Below are 23,760 nucleotides of genomic sequence, written 5' to 3' on the forward strand. Positions count from 1 at the left end.
AGGTTCCATTTTCAACAGAGACATCAAGAGACAGTTTGTGAGGAGCTCTGCTTTTCTCCCTGACAATATCCTCTAAGGCTGATATGGTTGGTTAGATTAGGGTAAGGAAAAAGAGACCTGTCAGACAGCTCAGTACACTCTGAATTCCAGTGTCATTTGCCTGGGGCTTCTCCATTCCACTGTCTGCAGCCTGACCACACAACTGATTTCCTGGCAAGCCGTAGAAATGAAGGGTCCCAGGGTGGGCATCCACCTCTCTGTCCTTGGCTTGCTCTTATTCTTCTCTTTCCCATTAACTTGAGAGCTGGTTAACGCCTCAGACTGAGGAGCCCCTGCCCCTCCACAAGTCCCAGCCAGAACACCTCCCTCAGCCCCTGTGTGAGGAAGATGGGCCCCAAGACTCCTGCACACCCTGGTCAGACTAAGCTGGTAGCACCTTGGCAGACACAGGCATAGTATGGAGTAATACAAAGAGAGGGAATTAAACCAGGATGGAGGGGCGGGCAAGGAAGAGAAAGGATTTGGGAGTGGCAGTTCTGTGACTTCTTTTGAATTGGTGGAGAATTACCTAGCTGCATCCCCTGATTTAGCTTTCAAACACCTGCCCCAGGTCCCGCAGAGACCCCTACTGAGTCCTGAGGGAATCATCTGTTGTGGCCTTGATAGAAATGTCTACAACAGCCTCTGGGTAGCAGAAGTTTTCACATGAATAATTTTATTCTATTTTCAAACATCCTAGAGATCCAAGGCAGGTGTTATTAGACTTTCTTTGGAACAAAAAAGGCCAGAGAGGTTCAGAGAGTAGCCTGAGGTAATCTGGCCACAGGCATGAAACCAATAAAGATACCACTCTCAAGTCAGTGGTCAACCGTGTTCTTTTGTTTTGTTTTTAAAATGAGGTCTCACTATGTTGCCCAGGCTGGCCTCAACCTCTCACAGCTGGGCCTACAGGTGTGTGCCACCATACCTAGCAACTAGTGGATCTCTTCACCTGTTAGCAACAGCTGAATCTTACAGAGCTCCTTGTCTATGTGCATGGCAGACGCCTCTTCTCTCTTCTCTTGACCCAGAGATGCAGCTGCCTCTCCTCACCAACCTGAAGGCCCTTCCTGCAGGAGGCGCCAGGTAGCCTGGACAAGACTTGGTTTGTGCAGTCAGAGGGTCCAGAATGTCAAGCTTCTAAGATAGGAGGCTTGCTGGTTCAAGGTCAACCTTAGCAATTTAGCAAGACCCTCAGCAACTTAGCAAAAACATGTTTCAGAATAAGAACTTAAGAAGACTAGAGGCTTAAGTAGGACGTCGAATGCCCCTGAGTTCAATTTCCAGTATAAGAAAAAGAGAAGAAGCCAGGCATGGTGGCGCACACTTGTGATCCCAGCTTTCGGGAGGCTGAGACAGGAGGATCGCACTTCGAGGACAGCCTCAGCTACTTAGGCCCTTTGCAACTCAGTGAGACCCTGTTTCAAAATAAAGAATAAAAAATAGGGCTGGAGGTATAGCTCGAAGGTAGAATGCCCCTGGGTTCCATCCCCAGTACTGCAAAAAAGAAAAAGAAAAGTGAAAAAAGAGAAAAGAAAAAAAAGAGAAGGAAGAGCAGAATGTCAAAGCCAAAAAGGACTTCAGAGGTCACATAGTTCAACCCCTTCCTTTTCACTGAGGAGGAAATGAAGCCCAGAAAGGGCAAGTATGGGTTCAAAGCCCCTACCTAGGACTTAGGTCTCCTACTTCCTGAGCCAGGATCCTTCCCCTTCCCTTTTTTTTTTTCTTTTTTGAAGTACTAGGGATGGAACCCAGGGACATTCTACCTCCGAGCTACATCCCCAGCCCCATTTCTTATTCTTTATTTTGAAACAGGGTCTCACTGAGTTGCAAAGGGCCTCACTAAGTAGCTGAGGCTGGCTGCAAACCACGATCTTCCTGTCTCAGCCTCTCAAACGCTGGGATTACAAGCGTGTGCCACCACGTCTGGTTTAGCCAGGATCCTTTCTACTAGGCAATGGTAGGCCAGCCCGGAGCTAAGACTGAAAGATTGGCAGATGGAATAGTTTGAGTTGGGGCACTGAGAGTCTGCAGATGTACAGGGGAGTGTTTCAAAGCCCAGCCCTGATTCCAGCTGAGATTTTTCTGGGATGGCAAATGATCCAGCTGGAGGAAGGGGCCCTGCTCCCAGCTGTGTTACTGTTCGGCAAATATTTATATAACCTTCAAGGAGACCTGCCTTTCCCACCACCCCTGCAGTTGGGAGCCCAAGCAGAGAGGGGAGCCCCTACCACATCCTATATCATGAGCTACTGTCTTGGTAGGACCAGATGGATACCCTGTCTCCACCATTCCAACACATTAGCCTCTCTGTGTGGTTCTGAGAGTGAGGGGCTGGAGGGGAGGGGAGGTTGGAGAGGCTGCAACTACAGTAAGGCTTTCAGGAGGAACCACTAAACAGATACACACTCTCTCTTTTCTTCCTCCTCCTCCTCCTCCTCCTCTTCCTCCTCCTCCTCCTCCTCTTCCTCCTCCTCCTCTTCCTCCTCCTCCTCTTCCTCCTCTTCCTCCTCCTCCTCCTCCCCGCCTCCTCCTCTTTCTCCTCCTCCTCCTCCTTCTCTCTCCCCCCCACCTCTCGCTCGCTCGCTCACTCGCTCAGGAGATCCCAAGACCAGAAGCAATTATTTTGGTATTGGGGGTGGGACCCAGGGGCATTCTACCTCTAAGCTACACCCCCAGCCCTATATTCTATTCTTTATTTTGAAACAGGATCTCACTGAGTTGCAAAGGGCCTCACTAAGTAATAGCTGAGGCTGTCTGCCAATTGTGATCCTTCTGTTTCAGCCTCCCAAATGCTGGGATTAAACCAGAAGTAATTATTTCAGAGCACTCTAAGCACCCACTCTCTCAGATGCCCATTATTGAGTCGGGTCCCAAATATCTGGGAAACATGAAACCTCATACGACTTATTAAGAAATCACTGTACATATATCATCTCTTTTAATGCTCAAAACCCTTCTGCGTACCTTCACCTCTATCCCCAGGTATGAGAAACGTGTTCTCGTCTGCTCTCTCCTAGACTGCTGCAGAGGCTACTTTCAAGCCTCTGGCTTCTGGTGTGGTCTCTTCTACTCACAGTAGCCAGACAGACCCCCTCAACACATGACAGATGGCATCGCTCCTCTCCCTGCGGTCCTCCAGTGGCTCCCCTCTCATCTAGGGCAAAAGCCGCGCCCTCGCCGTGGCACACCTGGCCCCTGGCTACCTCCTGGCCTTATTTCTGACTGCTCTTCCCTTTGTTTACTCTGCTCAGCCACACTGACCTCCTTGCAGCTCCTTGAACATATGCCCATTCTTGCCTCAGGGCATTTGTACAGGCGCTTCTGTTTGCTAGACAGCTTTATCCCTGGTTATCTGCATCATTTCCCAAAGAAGCCCTCCCTAACCACCCTATCTTAAATAGCCCCTACCCCAGCTTTCTGCCCCTTACCCAGCTTTATTTTTTCTTATGAAACAGCACCCCCTAAACTAGTATATATTAATTTTTATATTTGCTTGCTTATTTGCCATTTCTTTCTCATATATGAGTTTAAGAACAGTGCCTGTTTTTTTTCCCTCCTGCTGTATCCACAGCGTCTGGCATACAGTAGGTGCTCCAGAAGCACTCACTGAATGTAGGACTGTTACAAAGTGGGCATTGACATCATCTTCCCTTTCAGACAATGAGACTGAAGAACAAAGATGCTAAATAACATCCAAGGTCACGTGGGTACTGAGTGGCAAATTGAAAATTAAATCTGGGTCAATCTGGCTGCAGAACATTCCATATACTTTGCCACTCTGCCTCCCAAGAACAGGAAACAAACCACAGGGATTGCTGGATAGCTGCTGCCTGCTAGATTTTGGTGAGATCTCTCAGCTGGAACCTCACGCAGGGAGCTCTTTGCCTTGGCGCAATCCAGGAAACAGTGAACATCTGGGGGAAGGTCACTCCAGCATGGGCCCAGAACAGCTGGCTGTCTCCGAGCCCCTCTGCGGAAGCCTGTGGTTGGAAAGGGGCAGCAACAGCCAGATAATCTCTGTCCCTCATCTTTATATCGCATTCAGCAGAATGTCAACAGTCCTGGGAACCCCTGCTGAGAAGTCCCACCGTGGGAGTCTGTCCACATGGCCCTGCATGTATAGACAGTGTTATTCCAGAACTGACCCTTGTCATCAACCCACAGGGCTGAGGCAGAAGCCAGATGTGGAAGGAGAGGAAGACTGAGAGATGGAGAAAGGTGTCCAAGGAGAAGAGAGTCCCAGGGAGGAGCTGAGGAGGGTGAGCAGTCAGAGCAAGAGGACAGGAACCAGGCCAGAGGTTTGTCCCTGTCTTCCAGGCGGGAGATAGCCCACAAGGAAATAGAGAACAAGACAAATTCCTCTGAGGATGAGCTGGCCAAGAGAGAAACAGGGGCAACCTGGTGAGAACACGCTCACCCTGCTGCAGGTCAGGCCCCTGGGCCGCGCACAGGGTCACTGCCCGCTCTGGAAGTCCTTCCAGCTCAGACACTCTGTGCCTGTGTGATTGCCACACCGCCCCTGCATATGCGCAGGCCTGCGTTCCCAACCCATCTAGCGCACACACAGCCTCTTTGTATCCAGCCACCTCTCGCACATGTGTTTGGATGGGTCTCACACAGTGTCTGTCTGTCTCCCGTTCCCACTCCTAGCTCCTTGGCGTGCACATCACGAACGCACCGGCTCTGTCTGTCTGTGGCACATGCCCCTCATCAGCCTTTGCTGCCTTCCCTCCCCGTGACCCTGTCCAGCATATTCAGTGAGTGCTGATCTGTCTCTTCTGTCCTTACGTGCTTTGGGTCTTTGAGGGCTTGACTCTTTCCTTCCTGCTTGCTTTTCAAATCCATATGTTTATGCATCTGCCTGTGCTTGTTCCATTGTTGCCCAATACACAGCCAAGAACAATTCAATCTGCAGCTCTTTGGGGCACCCTCAGGCAGTGTTCAGTGAATCCTCCGCCTGGCCTGCTGGCCTTTCTTCAGCTACAGTGAATGGTCCTTTGCTGCCTGGCCAGAGACATCTGATAGCCCAGAGGCCAGGGCTGGCCCCACATGAGCATCCTGGGACAGTTCAGCCTTTGAGCTGGAATCAGACAAGGACTTTTATTCACAGAGGTTCCAGTCGCTTCTTTTGCTGTTGGCCCAGAGCTCCTTGCTGTGGCCACTTTGAGGTTCCCCAAAACAAGAAAAATGGAGAGGCTGCTTATGGGCATTCCAGGAGGGGGTCTCTAAAAATGACTCACTAGTCAGTCGATGGCATGGCCTGAGAAATCTTAGCTGCAGAGGGTTGAGGGGAAACAGAGAAGACAAGATCTCTGTTCTTGGGAAACTTCTACTTCAGTGGAAAGCTTAAGATCCCAGTCTCTGACTTGAGCCCAGGCAACAGGGACACAGGTGTGTATGGCAAGGCAGCGGTTGTAATGGATAGCTCATGGGAGTCAGAGGACAGGGTTTTGCCCTGATGCTGCCATTTTTAAGGCATGAAATCTGACCAGTTCTGTTAAGCTGAGTTGCAATTTCCTCACTTATAAATTGGAGGAAAGAATAAGTCATATCATTGTTAAGATTTAATAAAATAATGTCACATTAGTATTCTAAAAATCTTCCATGCTAAACAATTGTCAAAGAATCACAAAAACACAAGTCACTGCACTACAAATTATGCATGCAGGTTCCAGGACTACCCTGAGTCAGAGAGCAATCATGTTGCCATGGGATGAATGAAGGAAGGTTCCTTGAAGGGAGGGGATTTGGCACAGATAAGCAGGTAAGTGAACATCACCAGCTAGGCAGGAAAATTCCATTCCACAGGTGGCCTTTAGAGCTTTGGTTTTCTAGAAGCCAACTGAAAGAAGGGGAGGAGTTATAATCTGCTGAGCATCTATAGTGTGCACCAAATGTATTACATAGACGACATTCTGTTATATCCCAACAATCCTATTCCCATATTGCGAGTCTCAGAATAAACACTTTCCCAAAGCCTCAGAGATGGGCTCTGAACCAGCCTGTCATACTTCCAAACTGTGCTCTTTTGCTGATATCACATTGCATGAAATTCCTAGACGCATGAGCCCAGCTGGCTTATCACAGAATATAAGGGTGTGCAGCAAAGGAGGAGGTTGACAGTTACACAGGAGAGACCAAGAGACAGGTAGACAGGTTGGCAGAGCTTGTGGGGGAAAGCCAAACCCATTGCAACAGCTTCCTCAACCCCAATCTATCCTGATTGTCAACCAAATTGTATGTCATCATTCTCGGTGAAACCCCTAGCAGCTCGATTGTAGGTTACTAGGACACTCAGAGGAGGGGCTACTGCTTCCTTGGCATCAGTTGCTATGGAAACTAACATACACCCAAAAGCCCCTCTGGAACACCTGGCTTGCTCCAACCTTCCCCCAACCTTGTTGAATTTGAACAGATGCTATGATGCATGTTAGCTGTACAGACTGAGGAGACCATCCACTATTTTTTTTTTTTTTTTTTTTTGGTGGTACTGGGGTTCCTGGAAGCCCTTCTACCTCCGGGCTACACTCCCAGACCTATTTCATATTTTTGAAACAGGGTCTCTTACGCCAGCGGGGCTGGCTTCGAACCTGCGCGATCCTCCTGTCTCCGCCTCCCAAGCGCAGGGATTACAAGCGTGCGCCACCACGCCCGGCTCACTATTTTGTTTTTAATAATTGATGGGTGGCTGGGCACAGTGGCACATGCTTGTAATCTCAGTACTTGGGAGGCGGAGACAGGAGGATCACGCAGGTTTGAAGTTAGCCTCAGTTACTTAGTGAAGCTCTCAGCCACTTAGTGAGACCCTGTTTCCAAATAAAATATAAAATATGCCTGGGAGTGTAGCCTGGAGGTAGAAAACCTCTTGGTTCCACCCCCAGTACCACATACACACACAAAAGAGGTGGGAGATCACAAGGCTCTGTCCTTATGAGTGTCCTGGGCTAGTTATGGCCTGGGTTAGTAATGGGAATGGTTAGTAATCATGGGAGTGGCTTAGTTATCATGGCAACGGTTTCCTGATAAAAGGATCAGTTCAGCTCCTTTCTCTCTTGTTCTTCCACTTTTCACCATGAGATGACGTGGTATGAAGGCTCTCTCCACATATGACCCACCCTGGGTTTCCAGCATCCAGAATTCAAAGAAATAAGTTTCTAGTTTTTACATCTTATCTAGTGATACTGTGTTATAGCAGCACAAAATGGACTAAGACACCAAACCAAAACACTCTTCACATGCAAGAAACATACATTCCAGTTAGAAACAGACAGTCCGATTAGCTGAGCCATATGATGAGAAAGAGATGGAGGCGTGACCCTGTGCACAATTAACTTAGCTATTTACACAAATACATGCTGTACTCACGGCCCAGACCCCAAGCCACAGACGGGCACCATTTGTCAAATGAAAATATTGCATGAACAGGTAAAAATGGACAGATCCATCTTGCTTGGCAAACAACTTAGTTTGTCATCCTCCCAGTGCGGATCAAGGAACATAATTTTCAAGCATGAAGGTAAACACGCATTTTTTCAAATATGGCCTTATCACCAGGAATGTGTCTGTGCCAGCTTAGGGCTATCACCTTGCTAACGTCTGTCATCAAATGGCTAATGAGAGCTGGCATCTGCTGAGCACTTATGGTATTTAAAGTAGATGTAGTAGCTAATTTAATCCTCACATTGGTCTTAATAGAGTAGGTGCTACGACTCTACACATTTTTCAGCTGAAAAATGAAGACATTAGCCGGGCGTGGTGGCGCACGCTTGTAATCCCCGCTCTTGGGAGGCGGAGACAGGAGGATCGCGCAGGTTCGAAGCCAGCCGCCGCTGGTGTAAGAGACCCTGTTTCAAAAATATAAAATAGGTCTGGGAGTGTAGCCTGGAGGTAGAAGGGCTTCCAGGAACCCCAGTACCACCAAAAAAAAAAAAAAAAAAAAAGAAGACATTAAAAGAAGGGGGCAAAGAACTTGGCAAACACTCATGTGGCTAGGAAGATGAAGAGCCAGGATTTGAACCCGGGCAGACTAGCCATAAACCTTTACTCTCACCAACCCACCAATCTGTGGTGTGCCTGTGTTGAAAAGCCTCTGCTCAAAAGTCTGTTTAATTAACTGCATACTGCAGGACTAAAATATTTGCAAGACAGTGTTAAAAAGAAAACCAAGGTCATTCTTAGTAATAGGAGTCAAGGCCCAATTTCAATGTATACATTTGCTGAGTTTAAGAAAGCTTATTTTCAGCCAGGCTTGGTGGTGCATGCTTGTTAATTCCAGTGCTTGGGAGGCTGAGACAGGAGGATTGCAGGTTCAAGACCCGCCTCAACAACTTAGCAAAGCCCTTCTGCAATTTAATGAGTCTCTGTTTAAAAAAAAAAAAATAGGGCTGGGGTGTAGCTCAGAGGTAGAAATGCCCCAGGTGCAACCACCAGTACCACAAGGGGGAAATAAAAAAAAAAAAGCAAACCTTATTTTAAATCTCTAAGACAGAGGCCATCAGGTAAATGAAGAGAACATTAACATTAAATTGAGTCTAGAAATTTCCCCTTCAGTATTGGGGATTGAACTCAGGGGCATTCTACCTCCAAACTCCACCCCAGCCCTCTTTTTTTTATTCTTTATTTTGCAATGAGTCTCACTAAGTTGCAGAGGGCCTCACTAAGCAGTTGAGGCTGGCCATGAACCTGCAATCCTCCTGTTTTGACCTCCCAAGTACTGGGGTTACAAATGTGTGTCACCACACCCGGCTCCTTTTATGCTTTTCAAGGCACCCTAACATATTTTTTTCTACTTGATATTTACAAGGAAAAAATACTTACAATACTTACCTTTTTATAAATGAGTGAACAAAGACTCAGAGAGGTAAATCACTTGCTTAGTGCCACACAGCAAGCTTGCCATATGCTTGGGATTCAGTTCCAGATCCCAAGAACAGCCCAATGGTGCTCTCTCCCTGACTCACAGAGAAGCATTGGCCAAGGCTATTGTGCATGCATCTGTGGGTGAGCACTGTAATTTTAGTCATTATCCCCAATAAGAAAATGACCATTGCCTACCACATATCCCATTTCTTATTGTGGACCTAGTAAGCATCCTAAATATCTTTTTTAGATTTTGAAGCCTTTTAAAGGCAGAAACAGTTTTGTTTGTTTGTTTTGTGGTACTGGGGATGGAACCCAGGGGCATTACACCTTTGAGCTATACCCCAGCCCTATTTTATTCTTTATTTTGAAATAGGGTCTCATTGAGCTGCAGAGGGCCTCAGTAAGTTTCTGAGGCTGACCATGAACCTGCAATCCTCCTGTCTCAGCCTCCAAAGGACTGGGATTACAAGCCTGTGCCACCATAGACCGGCTCTAGAAACTGAGTTTTCTTCTGAGTTCTTCCAGGATAATCTCCTTCTGCTTTCTGTTTCTTGTCCCTGAGTTCCATGGGCACAGGCCAGACCTGGTCCAGCTACCCACCAGGCAGAATGCTAAAGAACTGCCAAGAAACAGAGCAGCAAAGGAAGAAGAAACAACTGGAACAACTCTCCCCTGTCCATTCAAACTCAGAAGGGCTCTGTTTACACAAACCCTGCAAGAGCCCATGCAAGAGAATTCTGGCCCCTGGAAGTGGTCGGCTGGGCATCTTGGGGTCTGAGAGTAAGAGAAAGACCAAGCTGAAGAGCAGCGAGGGGGTCCTTCTCAGGAGGGGGCTGCAGAGGCGGGGGCCTCATCCTAGGCTGGAAGTATCTCTTTAAGGTTTGGGCTCACTGCCTCTGGGAGCTGAGAGCCAGCCTGGGAGAAGGCAGGGCCTGCAGTTTATTTTATTTGACATTTTTCAACGTCAGGACACTTCAGAGCCAAGGAGGAAACGAATCCCATCTGTCCCTGAGCCCCCAAGCACAGTTCAAGAGGACAAGCTGGGGGAGCAGGGGGGAACCAAGGAGACTAAAAGCCTGGAACTCCCAGCCACACACGGAGGGCAGGGAACCACCTGAGGAGAGACAGGGGGGTTGGAAGACGGTCACCATGCAATCCTGCTGTGCCCATGATACACACGGAGCTCCCTCAAGATGGGGCCTGCTGCTGCTGGCTAAGGCTCCAAGGCCCTTGGCATGGGTCACCATATAGCAGTCTTGCCAGGGCCGCAGATGGCATACCTCGGTCCAGGGTGAAAGGTGCCCCCTGGAGTTGTGGGATTTGGCAGGACAGCTATGGCTCTGGCTGCAAATTCTCATCTGGTATGGTCACAAAACTCTAACATAGCCCACCCAGACCTTCGAACATAGACAGGAATGAAGATACTGAGAGGGAGACCACATCAAGGCGGGGAGAGAGGGGAGGGCCTCTGACCTTCTGGCCTATGGCCCTATGGCCCTATCCCCAGTGCCTGCACCCACTCTGTGAGGACACCTGGCCTTGACTGCCACCCCTACCCCACTGCCACCCCAGAAACCCTAATGCCAGGGCTGGGGAGGGCAGATGGTTAGGAGACTTATCTTCTTACTTAGATTACATTCCTGACCTTCCTATTTTTAGACAAACAAATTCCTGTTCTCTTTTCAAGTGGTGAAAAAGTCCCGAGCTGTCATCTAGGACAGTCAGCAGCCAACTCCAGCTTGTCTGGAGTGTCCTGATTTGAATATTACCCTGGCAGGACCACTTCAAGTGTCAAGCGGGTGATCCATCTAGGTGCCAGCTTTTAAGAGGACAGTTGACAACTTGAGAGCTTCCAGAGGAGGGTGACCGGGGCAATGAGCGGTCTGGAGAGCGAGGCCATTTTACAAAGTACTGAAATAAGCTGGGGATTTCTTAAATTGGGGGTGGGGGTGGGGTCTGGAGAATATCTGAGCAATCATAAGGACATGTTGACATATTTGGATGAAGAGTTCACACTTACTCTAGTTTTCCCAGATGACAGTGTTTGATTAATAGGCCAAAGTTAGAGTGAAATAGACTTCGGCTGAATGTTTAGAAATGTTCTTAGAACTTAATTCTATATGACATGGAATAAGCTCCCTGTCACTCTGCCTATGCGAGTCAAGGTTGAAAGACTGGCTGTCAGGGATACTATAGAAATGATTTTTGTACTAGATAGACTAGTCCAAAATCATTGAGAAACTTTAAAAACAATATGGCTTCCTGGGTAGCAGAGATTCTGCATTGGCAAGTCTGGAATGAGGCTTGGAATGTGTGTTTTTAAAAAGTGCCATCAAGCCAGGAATGGTGGTGCATGCTTGAAATCCCAGCGCTTGGGAGGCTGAGACGGGAGGATCTCACAGGTTTGAAGCCAGCCTCAGCTACTTAGTGAGGCTCTCAGCAACTTAGTGAGACCCTGTTTCCAAATAAAGTATAAATTAGGTCTGGGAAGGGTTCCACCCCCAGTACCACAAAATAATTAAAATTAAAATTAAAAAAGCGCACCATCAGCTATAAAATTCTTAGAAGAAAACATGGGAAGAAAGTTGCATGACAATGTATTTGGCAATGATTTCTTGGATATGACATCAAAAGCATAGGCAATAAAAGAAAAATATATTTAAACTGAACTTCAGAATGAAAAGCTTTAGCCAGGTGCACACATCTGTAGACCCAGCTACTTGGGAGGCTAAGGCAGGAATATCAGTTAAGCCCAAGATTTCAAAAACAGCCTGGGCAACAGAGACCTTTGTTTTAAAAATAACAACAACAAAAACAGCTTCAGCAATGTAGTGAGATCCTATCTCAAAATAAAAATGATGAAAAACAAGGCTAAAAAGACATTATCAATGGAATGAAAGTCAACCATAAGATGGGAGAAAATATTAGCAAAGTATATATCTGATAAAGGATTAATATCCAGAATATCTAAAGAACTCACAACAAAACAAAAGCCAAACCTCCAAACATAAGCCAAACAATCCAATTAAAGAGTGGGCAAAGGAACTGAAGGGACGTTTCTCTACAGAAGATACACAAATGGCAAATCAGCACATGAAGATATTCCGCATCCCTAGTCAGCTGGGAAATGCAAATAAAAAACACTATGAGGCTTCATCTCCCAACTATTAGAATGGCTATTATCAAAAACAAAAACTAACAAATGCTGGTGAGCATGTAGAGAAAAGGGACTTCTCATACTCTGTTGGTAGAAGTGAAAATAATACAGTCATACTATATGGAGGTTGCTAAAAAAAAAACAAAACTAGAAATAAAATTGCCATATGATCCAGCAATCCCACTACTGGGTGTATGCGTGTATGCCCAAAGGAAGTGAACTTGTTATATCGGAGGGACAACTGCACTAATGTTTATTGCACCACAATTAAAAATAGCCAAGATATGGAATTAACCTAGGTGTCTACTGACAGATGAGTGGATAAAGAAAATGTGTCATATATGCACAGTGAAACATTACTTATTCATAACAAGAATGAAATTCTGTCACTTGCAGTAACAAAGATGACACTGGAGGACATTATGTTAAGGGAAATAAGTCCGGCACTCAAAGGAAAATACTACATGTTCTCACTTATATGTGGAAGCTAAAATGGATGCCAGAGACTGGGAAGGATGTAGAGGAAGGATGGCTGGAGAGAGGATGTTTAGTGAGTACAGGGGTGCAAGCGGGTAGGAGGAATAACTCGTGTGTGTGTGTGTGTGTGTGTGTGTGTGTGTGTGTGTGTGAGAGAGAGAGAGAGAGAGAGAGAGAGAGAGAGAGAGAGAGAGAGACAGACAGACAGACAGACAGACAGAGACAGAGAGACAGAAGGAAGAAGAAGAGGAGGAGGAGGAGGAAATGAATGGATGTATAGATAGGTAGGTAGGTAGGTAGATGGATGGATGGTTAGATAGATAGATAGATGATAGATAGATAGATATGGGGATGGAACCCAGGGCCTAGTGCATGCTAAACAAGTGCTCTACCCCATGCCACATCCTTAGCCCTAGTAGGAATAACTCCTAATGTTCTACGGCACAGTAGGGTCAGAGGAATAACTTCTAATATTATATAGTTGACAATAATTAATTGTATATTTCAAAATAATAGCTACTAGAGAGAATTTTGAATGTCCCAACACAAGAAATGATAAGGATCAATTACCTGATCTGATCACTACACATGTATACATGTACTGAAATGCCACACTATACTCAAAAAACATGTCCAGTTACTATGTCAATTAGAAAATTCAATATATTTTAAAAAACACAATGAAAGTCCAATGCAGCACACACCTATAATCCCAGCTACTCAAGAGAGTGAAGCAGGGGATCACAAGTTTGGGGCAGGCCTGTGCAACCCTGCCTCAAAATAAACATATTTTAACTGGGTGCAGTGGCACATGCCTATAATCCCAATACTTGGGAGACTGAGACAGGAAGATCACAGGTTCGAGGCCAGCCTGAGCAATTTAACACTTTGTTTCAAAATAAAAAGGGTTGGTATTGTAGCTCGGAGGCTTTCTAGCCTTCAATTCCAGAACCAAAAATGAATAAATAAATGCCAGGGATATAGCTCAGTGGTAAAGTGCCCCTCTATTTAATCTCCAGTACCACAAACAAACAAACAAACAAACAAACAAACAACAAAAAACCACAATAAAATACCACTTCACTTCCTTTAGTGCTATATTTTGGGTCTTAAATGTTCTCCATAGGCCCATGCTTAGTCCTTAGCCTGTAGTTCCACTGGGAGTGATGGGGCCATTAGGAGGTAGAACCCCTAATTTGCTTGAAGAATTTGTCTTCTTCAATTTGCTGAGTGGCAGCCCAGAAGAGCCTGGTGCTTGCATGGAGGAGGGAGAGCTGACTTGCAGCAGACACTGGCTTGGGAAGAAGCCCCAGCAGATGCTCCCCCAGCAGATCATTGAGCTCTGAGGAAGGGTCAGAAACGCAACCATCCTTCATGGCTCACTTGGAGAGCGTGGAGATGATTATGTCACCCACTGGGGAAAGCAGGACTCAGCAGTCAGCCTCACTTGTCTGGTGGTCCAGCATCCCTGGCTGACAAGTGGATGGGGAGTGTCGATAGCCTTGTGGGTGGGAAGAAAAGTGCCGATAGCTGTCCCTGCTGGAAAGAGCCCAACCCATTTTACAAACAGGAAAAAACAATTTTCTTAGGAATAGGACATTTTTTAAATGACAAAATATTTACTTATTTCTGTGTGTGTGGTACTGGGGGTGGAACCCAGAGGCTTTCTACCTCTGGGCTACACTCCCAGACCTATTTAATATTTTATTTGGAAACAGGGTCTCACTAAGTTGCTGAGAGCCTCACTAAGTAGCTGAGGCTGGCTTCAAACCTGCGTGATCCTCCTGTCTCAGCCTCCCAAGCGCTGGGATTACAAGTGTGCACCACCACGCCCGGCACAATGACAAAATCTTTAAATGAAAACCCACGTGGGGATGAGAGGACCAGGAGGAGGCTGGGCAGGGACAGCGCAGCTTTGCATGGTCGTGTTCAAATTTCCTGGGATCTAGGAAGTCCTGTCTTTAATTTAAAACACACACATACACCAATAATAAAAAATTCAAAAACAAGAAAACACAATGTGTAACCACGAAAACACAAAATTAAAGAGTGATTGTTTACATTAAAATGACTGGATATTATAAATTAAATCCTTTCAACTACGACTTCCTAAGCACATTTAAAGATGACCATGTTTATAGTCCCAGCAGGGAATTTAATGACAATGAAATCTTAAAACTGGGGTTAAGAGTTATTGCTAAATGAAGACTGACCTTAAGTTGCTGATTTGAGGAGTAATCCTAGGGATTGGACCCAAGGGCATTCTAGCTCTGAGCTACACCCCAGTCCTTTTTATTTTTTATTTTGAATAGGGTGTCACTAGGTTGCAGAGGTTGGCCTCATACCTGCACTCCTCTGGTCTCAGTCTCCCAATTACTGAATTACAAGCATTCACCACCACGCCCATCTAAGACTAAGCCTAAAAAAATTTTTCGTATAATAACCTTGAATACTAGCATTGCAGTGTACCATATGAGCCATACGTGGATACTGTTATGCCAACAGTCCACCCTATATTTCCCGTGTAAACTCCTAGCATCTCTGGGCTTCCAGTAGGTGGACATGAAGGGACGGGAAGTCTGTATTCGTGTCTACCTCCAGGACTCTGATTTTTTTTTAACTGATTCAGGGCACACACACTATCCAGAGGAAGGAGAATAAAGAAAGGGTGCGAGAGGGTAGAGAAGGCCGATTTCCTTTCCTGTTCTCCTGTGGCATTCCATACTCCACACCCCTTCTCTACATCCCTGGGACTGATCAGCTGCTACTATGTCCTTCTGCTGCTTCTGAGCAAGTGGGGCTCTGGTCAGACTATATGCTCTCTGAGGGCCAGGGCTGTGTCTCCTCACCCTTGGGGATGTTAACACCGGTAGTTAATTATCTTCATTTAGCAGATAGACAAATGAAAGCCTGGGGAGGTTCACTAACTTGCCCAGACTCATAAAACTATCTAAGTGCCAGAAACCCTGCCACCATCCTCCAGCTGGGGTAGATCCATGGCAGGGGCCCTGTGCCTTCCTCCAACATGGGCAGTTGTGAGGGAGGGGCTTTCACCTCCACTAATCTAGGCCCCCCTAAGAAAGAGGATGCTGGTCCTCCCATCAGTCTTAGAACTGGGGCCATGGTCCTCCCACCACCTGGGGAACCTGTACTTCCCTCTGCCCTGCGATGCTGGGAGCTCTCAGGGAACAGGGAACCGACATTCTCCTCAAGGAGCTTCCTAGGGCAGTGGCTGTGTGGAGCGGCTCCTTTCTGCCCAGCTCAGGCCACTGATCCCAGCGGCAGCTGTGAGCTGCCACTAATCTCATCCAGCTCCAAGCGGCTGGTGGATCTGAGAACCAGATCGTGAGGTTGGAGCTGAGCGTGAGGTTGGGCCAGCCCCTGGGATTTAACAGGCAGTAAACAACCCCATTCATGCGTCAGTTGTTTTGCTCCAGAGCAGCCTCATCAGCTGGACAGGCCCTGACCAGACCGGGCCAAGTTTATCCCCAGGGGCGGGAGTGCCGGTGGAGGACAGTGGGCAGCCTGGACCTCTGCTCTCAGTCTTTAAGAAGTCTGAGGTTTTTATTGAAGAGAGGCAGTCCCCAGTAGTAAGATATTAAGTCCCTGAGAGGTACAGGAAGGGGTGCTGCCACCGCCTGTGTGGTCTCTGGAGGAGTCTAGCAAACTGAGAAGAAAGAATGGAAATGGCCATCAGCTGAGAGATGACCCAGAGATGTCTCCAGAATCTCTGCAGGTCTCAGTTCTTGGGACTTGGAACACTTCATTCTTTCTGTCTTCTCCCCTCACCTGCTGGGTTTCCACCTCTGTCCAACTTGTTTCTACAGGCCCAACTCTGTCAAACTTAGGCAGAAAAAGATAAGAAGGTGAGGGTCTGCATGGGGCCCAGGGTAGGAAGGACAGCTTGGATGGTTTGGGGTAGGGACTAGGAAGTTGCATGATAGGCAGAAGGTGAGCAGAGGCAAAGACCCAAGAAATAAAGGCCAAGGGCCCCAGAGGTGAGGGAGAGGACAGGGGCTGGAAACCCAACAAAGGAAGCTGCCATCTACCCACCATTTTATGTTTAGTTCCTGCTGCCCTAAGCTCTCATTTTCTCTTCACAGGTAGATGGAAATGGTATTATCAGTCTCATTCTGCAAATGGGGAAGCAGATGAGGTTGTCCACAGTGTACAGAGTTTGCAGAAGAGCTGGAACTAAAACAGTTTCCCCATTTTTAAAGCTGTTTTTTTTTTGTTTTGTTTTATTTGCAGTATTGGAGGCTGAACCCAGAGGCATTCTACCACCGAGCTACACCCCTAGCCTGTTTTATTTATCTTCAGGCAGGGTTTCACTAAATTGTACAAGCTGGCCTTAAATTTTTGATCCTCCTGCCTCAGCCTCCTGAGTAGCTGGGAGTACAGGAACGTATCACTGAGCCCAGCTTCCAGGGTTCCTGGGCCAGTTTTGGGGGTCAGAGGACCAGAGGGAGAGCAGGTTATTCCACAGAATGACAGTCAATGAGAAGAAGGGGCCCTCATTGACCAGTCGGCTCCTCACATATAGGCCTCACCCATCATGTCCCAGTCTGGAGTAAACCACATGAGATCGCAAAGGCGCTCACAACCCGTACAACGCCCTACACAGCTCTCTTACCACAGCACAGCAAATTCCTGTTTGGGGTTCCACGTTTAAGGCATCCCACTGCACGGCCCCCGCCCCAGCTATCCAAGGGGTTCTGTGCTCACCCAGTAGTGATGTCACCGTCCTCTGTCATGGTCTTGCCCATGAGGTCACTGTCACTCATGTAGCCGGACTTGAGGTCCACCTCATCTGAGTCCAGAGACTCGACCAGCTCGAGGCGGGAGATGTGGCTGAGCTTGCTGGGGCTGCGCATGGGCATGGTGTGGGAGTAGTGGGCCCGCTCCCCGTGCATGTACCAGGCAGGCGGCCCCTCCGAGCGGCAGCTCCCCCCGACCGAGGGCGCGTCGCCAGCCTGCAGCCGCGGGCTGGACTGGCCGTAGCGCCAAGAAAGAGGGGACGAGCGGTTGGAGAGGCTGGACACGCTGCGTGGGTTGGCGTCATCGCTGTCGTAGCAGGTCATCTCCAGGGAGCTGCGCAGAGAGCAGAAGGGCACTCCTTGAGTCCTCGGTGTAGTGGTCGCTGTGTCCATCCCCTCGCTGCCCCCAGCAATGCCTTCCCTCACTCCCCTGCCCTCCCTGCTCCTCCATGGGGCCTCTGACCACGTGTTACCTATGTTATAGGGTAGCTCGGGTTTTCAAGGGAAGAGTATTTAATTTTATTAACAATACTTCTCTGTTTGATTTTCTTCTCTTCTAAGGAGACACATATGTATGTAGAAATCTCACTAATTTCCCTGCCTTCCATCTCTTGTTTTCCTTTTTCTTTTTACTTTTTTTTTTTTTTTTTGGTGGTACTGGGGGTGGAACCCAGAGGCTTTCTACCTCGGGGCTATACTCCCAGACCTATTTTATATTTTATTTGGACACAGGGTCTCACTAAGTTGCTGAGAGCCTCACCGAGTAGCTGAGGCTGGCTTCGAACCTGTGCGATCCTCCTGTCTCAACCTCCCAAGCGCGGGGGTTACAAGCGTGCGCCGCCGCGCCCGGCTTTCTTTTTTGTTTCTCTTGGTGCATTGTAACCATACATGATGATCAAGTGCAGATCGATAGGGACGTACATGCACACAGTATTTGGTGAGCCTCCCCCAGCTCTCACCCCACTCCCTCATCCTTCCCAAGCACAACACTGAGGCTGGCGTTGATAATCTTGCGTATGTACCTCGTGTCCATTGAGTGCTTCCTTCATCCAGTCTTCCCCCCCCCCTCAGGCCACATACATCACTCTACTTGGGTTTTTCTCCCTTAGAGACCCTTTTGTAGCCGGGCGTGGTGGCGCACGCTTGTAATCCCCGCGCTTGGGAGGCGGAGACAGGAGGATCGCGCAGGTTCGAAGCCAGCCGCGCTGGCGTAAGAGACCCTGTTTCAAAAATATAAAATAGGTCTGGGAGTGTAGCCCGGAGGTAGAAGGGCTTCCAGGAACCCCAGTACCACCAAAAAAAAAAAGAGACCCTTTTGTGCCCCAGTTTCTCCCTAGCTTCCACATTATCAGGGAAAGCATCTGAACTTTCACTTTTTTGTGACTGACTAATCTCCCTTAGCACAATATTCCCAAGTTCTTTCCGTTTTCCTGCAAATGACGTCATTTTGCTCTTCTCTATGGCTGGGTAGAATTCCACTGTGTGTCTATCTCATTATTGTGTAATCTGTTTGTCTGTTGATGGTCACCTAGGCTGGTTCCATATTTTGACCATTGTGAATTGTGCTGCTATAAACATAGATATGCATGTGTTACTCTGATAACACCTGGTATCAGTTTTTTGAGGCAGGGGAAAATGATTTTAAGTGGCCAGCAAAGCAAGACACTATACTCCTAAGAACCTCTATGGTATCATATGAGCTGGGTTTAAATCCTTTCTCATCATTTATTAGTAAGTGAGCCCAAGAAGGGTAAGAGGCCTCACTAAGCCTCCTAATCTGTGAAACGGGGTAACAGCTGCTTCATAGGGCCAGGAAGATTGAAGATGCGCAGCCCGGCCACAGTGCCTGGTGTGCAGGAGGAACCAGCGGAGACCTCCCAGGGGGAGTGGAGAAACTTGTCCACCTGAGCTCAGAAAGCCTCAATTATTCATTTTATTCAGGGTGTGCCATTGCCTCGTGTGTGTGTGTGGGGGGGGGGGAGGGTTGCTGGGGATTGAGCCCAGGGGCATTCTACCTCTGAGTTCAACCATCAGCCCTGTTTTATTTTTTATTTTGAAACGGGGTCTCACGAAATTGCTGAGGCTGGCTGCAAACCGGCCATCCTCCTGCCTCAGTCTCCCACGTACTGGGGTTACAAGTGTGCACCACCACGCAGGGCTCCATTGCCTCTTTTTTTGTGGGCTGAGGGCTCGCAGATTCCCAGACACTGATCTAGGAAAGCCTGGAGTGCAGGGTGTAGGAGAAGCTTTGGGAACCTGAGACATGCCACAGGTCCCCAGGAAGGCTGGTCCCAGCCACAGGCCTAGGGAAGCAGGGGAGAAGAGCCTCTCTAGGGGATAGATGCAGCTTCCACTGGACAGAGGAGAGGACAAAGGGGAAGTGGGCAGGCTGTGGAGCAGGATGTCCAGGGTCCCTAAACTCAGGCCCTGTTAGGCCAGACCAAGGAAGCCATGCCCAGGTTAGTGCCAGAGGCCCTGAGGCAGGAGGGGCTGAGGGCTGCACAGAAAGTGCCTCTTCCCCTATTTCATTCTATTGTATCCCCCAAAATATCTCCAGATCTGAGCTGGTGGGGAAGATTCTAGCTTAGGTCCCTAGCTGCTAACTCCCAGCCCCCCACCGCGTGCCAGGCTGGCCTCTCTGGGGAGAACAGTTTCGTTTCCTCTCCAGTCACAGCCCCAACCCAGACTCTGTCCTCCATGGGGGAAATGAGCCTTAGAGATAGAGGAAGCAGCATAAAGGTTTTTTTTGTGTGTGTAAGGAGGATACAGTTCCTAGGACCCCAGAGCAATGGGACCTGGGGAATAAGAACACTTTGTAAACAGAGCCCCTCTTGATAAAGTGAGGTCTAAGGAGGGATAGTGAATATCACAGGGGACACAGTGACCTCCCTGCCGCTCCCTACCTAGTGACTTTCACCTGCTTTGCTAAGTGGAACCTTAAGCACAAGCAGAGGTGAGAAAGAGCTGAGTGTTTGCTTGTTTTGTTTTTTGTTTTTTTAGTACTGGGGATGGAACACAGGGGCATATATTCCCAGCCCTATTTTTTACTCTCTATTTTGAAACAGGGTCTCACTGAGCTGCAGAGGGCCTTACTAAGTAGTTGAAGCTGGCTGCGAACCACAATCCTCCTGTTTCAGCCTCCCGAGTCCTGAGATTATAAGCATGTGCCACCACGCCTGGCTGCATAAAGGTTTCTGAAAAGGAACACGCCTAGGGTTGCCCTGTGAGCTCCGGGTGCAGGCTGTCTCGCTGGGCCTCTTGGGGGTGGGCTTGTCGCAGGTGAAGGCTGTGTTTGCTCTGAGAGTCAGTGCCCGGCGTCATGAAGGCACACAGCTGCCCTCTGCCTGTGCCATCTAGCAGATGCCTTCCTCGCCCAGCCCCAGCTGCTCCTTCTCCAACCAGGGAAATGTGTGTATATCCTGTCTACTCCAGGGCAGAGGAAAGGCCTGATTGACGGAAAGCACTTTAAAAGATCCATAAAAAGTCAGGGAATTGGTGTTTGGGCAATCCAAGTGTGGAACCAGACTAATATAAACCAAAGGTTAAGAGAGGAAGTGGCTCTGGGTCCACAGTAAACAGAAAACCCAAGCTCGGGGCTTGTGGTTCCTCTCCCATAAAGGAAGATGGGAGGCGGAGGGGCCCCAAGCCCCTCACCCAACCAGTCGGCTTTGACCAAGGCTTCAGGCCTGCTTCTCCCCACCCAAGCAGAAGCTGTCCTGCTTCGCTGGGGGCAGGGGACTGGAGCTGAGGCACCTCTGCCCTGCCCCTGTGTGTGAGTCATTTGGGGTGTGACTCTCTTAGCAACTAAGCACTTTCTGGTTTCTTTGGCATGAGACTGGCGAGTGACTTGGCACTGAGGGATGTTCCAGCAACTTCCCTGGGTGGAGGAAGGCTGACGTCCAAGAGTTCATCAGGTTGCTAAACTGATGAGCCTAGCTGGTTGGACCCCCGTTCTACTAGGTTCCTGCTCAGGGCTTAGAGATGAGGTGGGAGACAGAGGTAAGGAGAGGGCTGAAGACCCAGAGGCCCCCCCCCATTCACATTTAAAAAAAAATAGATCATGAATTACCTGCCTTTCAGTAGTCAGGGACTGGCTGACCCGAGCAGAAGTAACTCCACAGAGAGGATGTTTTGAATTGTTTTTTATTTTTAGTATTTTGGATGTCTGGGAAGAAAGAGTTGGGTGTCCACGGTGGAGAAATAAAGTAGGAATGGGGAAGGCAGTGGAAAGAAGGAGAAGAGCCATCCTGGAGAGGAAGGACCAATGGATGAAAGCTCTTGAAGAGGAAGTTCAGTTCCCCATGACAACCACGTGGGCTGGAACATTTGAAAGGTAACGAGTTCTCTGTCACTGATGTGTGTCTAGAGGCTACTTGGGCTGGTCATACACTGGGCTAAGAAAAGCCCTTTTCCCATCCACCCTGTGTCCCAACGCTGCCATCAATCTTCCAACCCCAGGAGATGGGGAGGAACCTACTTCCAGTCCAACTGGGGAGGCTTCTCATCTGTCACACGGCCTCTCTGTCCACCCCCCATGACTTCCCAGTCCCGGCCGCCTGCTCTCCCTCCCTCTACCCCAGAGCTGAGCCCGGCCCTCTGCCCCCCTCAGAGCTGACAACATGAGCTCATCTGGGCAGCTCAGAGGAGCCGCAGGGGAAAGTCTGAATCACACAGAGGCCCTGGCCAGGACGCTGCTCAGGGAGAGGTGCTGTGGGAGGGGTGTGTGCCCCACGCAGCTGGAGGCTCTGAGGTCCCTGCAAGGCCAGGCCAGGGGTGCACCCATGGGTATGACCCTGTGGGTGGCATGGTGCGGGCCCTCGGAGCACTCCGGCCTCCCTCCAGGGTGGTAGAAGAGACCAGAGGGCACCTAACTGACCCCAGGTGTTAGGAGGATGCAGTTCCTAGGACCCCAGAGCAATGGGACCTGGGGAATAAGAGCACTTTGTAAACAGAGCCCCTCTTGATAAAGTGAGGTCTAAGGAGGGATAGTGAATATCACAGGGGACACAGTGACCTTCCCGCCTCTCCCTACCTAGTGACTTTCACCTGCTTTGCTAAGTAGAACCTTAAGCACAAGCGGAGGTGAGAAAGAGCTGAGTGGTGGACACCCCATCCCCTGCAGGGCTGGCTCCTCGGGCTCCGAAAGCCTGTGCATGCAGCAGGCTACCTGGCTAACCTGGAATGCCCAGGTGGAGGGAGGGGACGCCAGAGCCCCACCCCAGGGAGCAGATGAGGATGCTGGAGGGCATAACCCCCTCCGTAACTCCAGCTTACCTGTGAGTCACCTGGGAGCCTCGCAGGCTGGACATGGTCTCTTCCAGGTTCTGTCGAAGATCCAGAACATTCTGCACTGTCCTCTTTCTCTGGGACTCTGGGTCTGGCAGGGAGAAAAGGACAAGTTGAGTGAGCAGAGAGAACTTCCTGCTAGGGCTGGGGAGGGAAGGGGAGAGTGATGGCATCCCTGAGAGGCAGGTTCCTGGGTGTGCTGGTCACCTCTCTCTTGCCTTCCTCAAAGATGACCAGCACAGCAGATCCTTCAAAAGGCCCTGGACAATACCCTGGGGCCCTCTAGAGTCTGAACTCTGGCAGGGTCTGCAGACATGGCCTCTGTGTCTATACACCAGGCCCCTCAAGTGAGCAGCTCTTTTTCTGTCTTTGTTGGAGGTTTCCCATGATTGGGGGCAGCTAGAACATCTGCTTGAATCCTCCTCTCTGGGGATGTGCTGGCAAATGTTTTAACAACTGGCTCTTAGAAATGGGGGCCCCAGTGATATGTTCTGCTTGCCAATTGCCATGGTGTAAATATTCCTACTACATCACCTTCCATGTAGCAACATGCCACTGACCACAGAGTTAGGAAGAGATGCTAACAGTTGGCTCTGGGGAGCTGGTACAAGCTGGTTTCTGCATCCCTGAGCCCCAGGCACTGACTGGGAACATCTGAGGTTGCTTATGGGGTCTAGGGAAAATAGTGCCACAGAGCTTCCTAAAGGTGAGGTGGCTGTTGGAGAGTGGGAGGGGATGGACTGTCATTTTTTCAGAGCAGACACTGAGCTCTGGGTAATTCAGAGTCCACATTAGTGGTGGAATCCTGAATGAGGAGGAAGCATGGGTGTGTCTTCAGAATCCTCAATGACCAGGAGTCATTCTATCCCACCTTGGTTTCTAGTCAGTCAGACATTTGCCTGGACAGATGGGATTCTACAACAGCAAACAGAAACTTATCCCAGCTCCTTTCCAGCGTGCAATTAACATCCAAATGGTTGAGGGGCACCTGAGCATGACTCAAGGGCCTCTCCCCTCCATCCATCCACCCATCCATCCACCCAACAAATCTGTATCAAGCATTCCCGTGGTGACGGGCTCCATGAGAGGCTCTGACAGTTTATCTTTTACTTTGGGGTCTACAGTCACTGAACAGAATCAAACTCCACAATCAAAACCCACAATGTGTCCCCAAAAGAC

General features: G+C 48.7%; 1 protein-coding gene across 3 annotated transcripts in view; it reads right to left on the bottom strand.

The window, feature by feature from the left end:
* NAV1 (neuron navigator 1) overlaps window positions 1-23,760 on the bottom strand; it is a gene marked incomplete at both ends in the record, with an annotated part of 206,485 nt that overhangs the window by 94,389 nt on the left and 88,336 nt on the right. For all 3 annotated transcript variants that reach the window (XM_080699273.1, XM_080699274.1, XM_080699272.1), the window contains 2 exons: window positions 17,264-17,629; window positions 22,570-22,672. In XM_080699273.1, the coding sequence (XP_080555399.1) occupies window positions 17,264-17,629; window positions 22,570-22,672 (469 nt within the window). The remainder of the gene's footprint in view (window positions 1-17,263; window positions 17,630-22,569; window positions 22,673-23,760) is intronic.

The sequence above is a fragment of the Muscardinus avellanarius genome (genome assembly GCF_963383645.1).
Source record: "Muscardinus avellanarius genome assembly, chromosome: 7".
Taxonomy (NCBI): Eukaryota; Metazoa; Chordata; class Mammalia; order Rodentia; family Gliridae; genus Muscardinus; species Muscardinus avellanarius.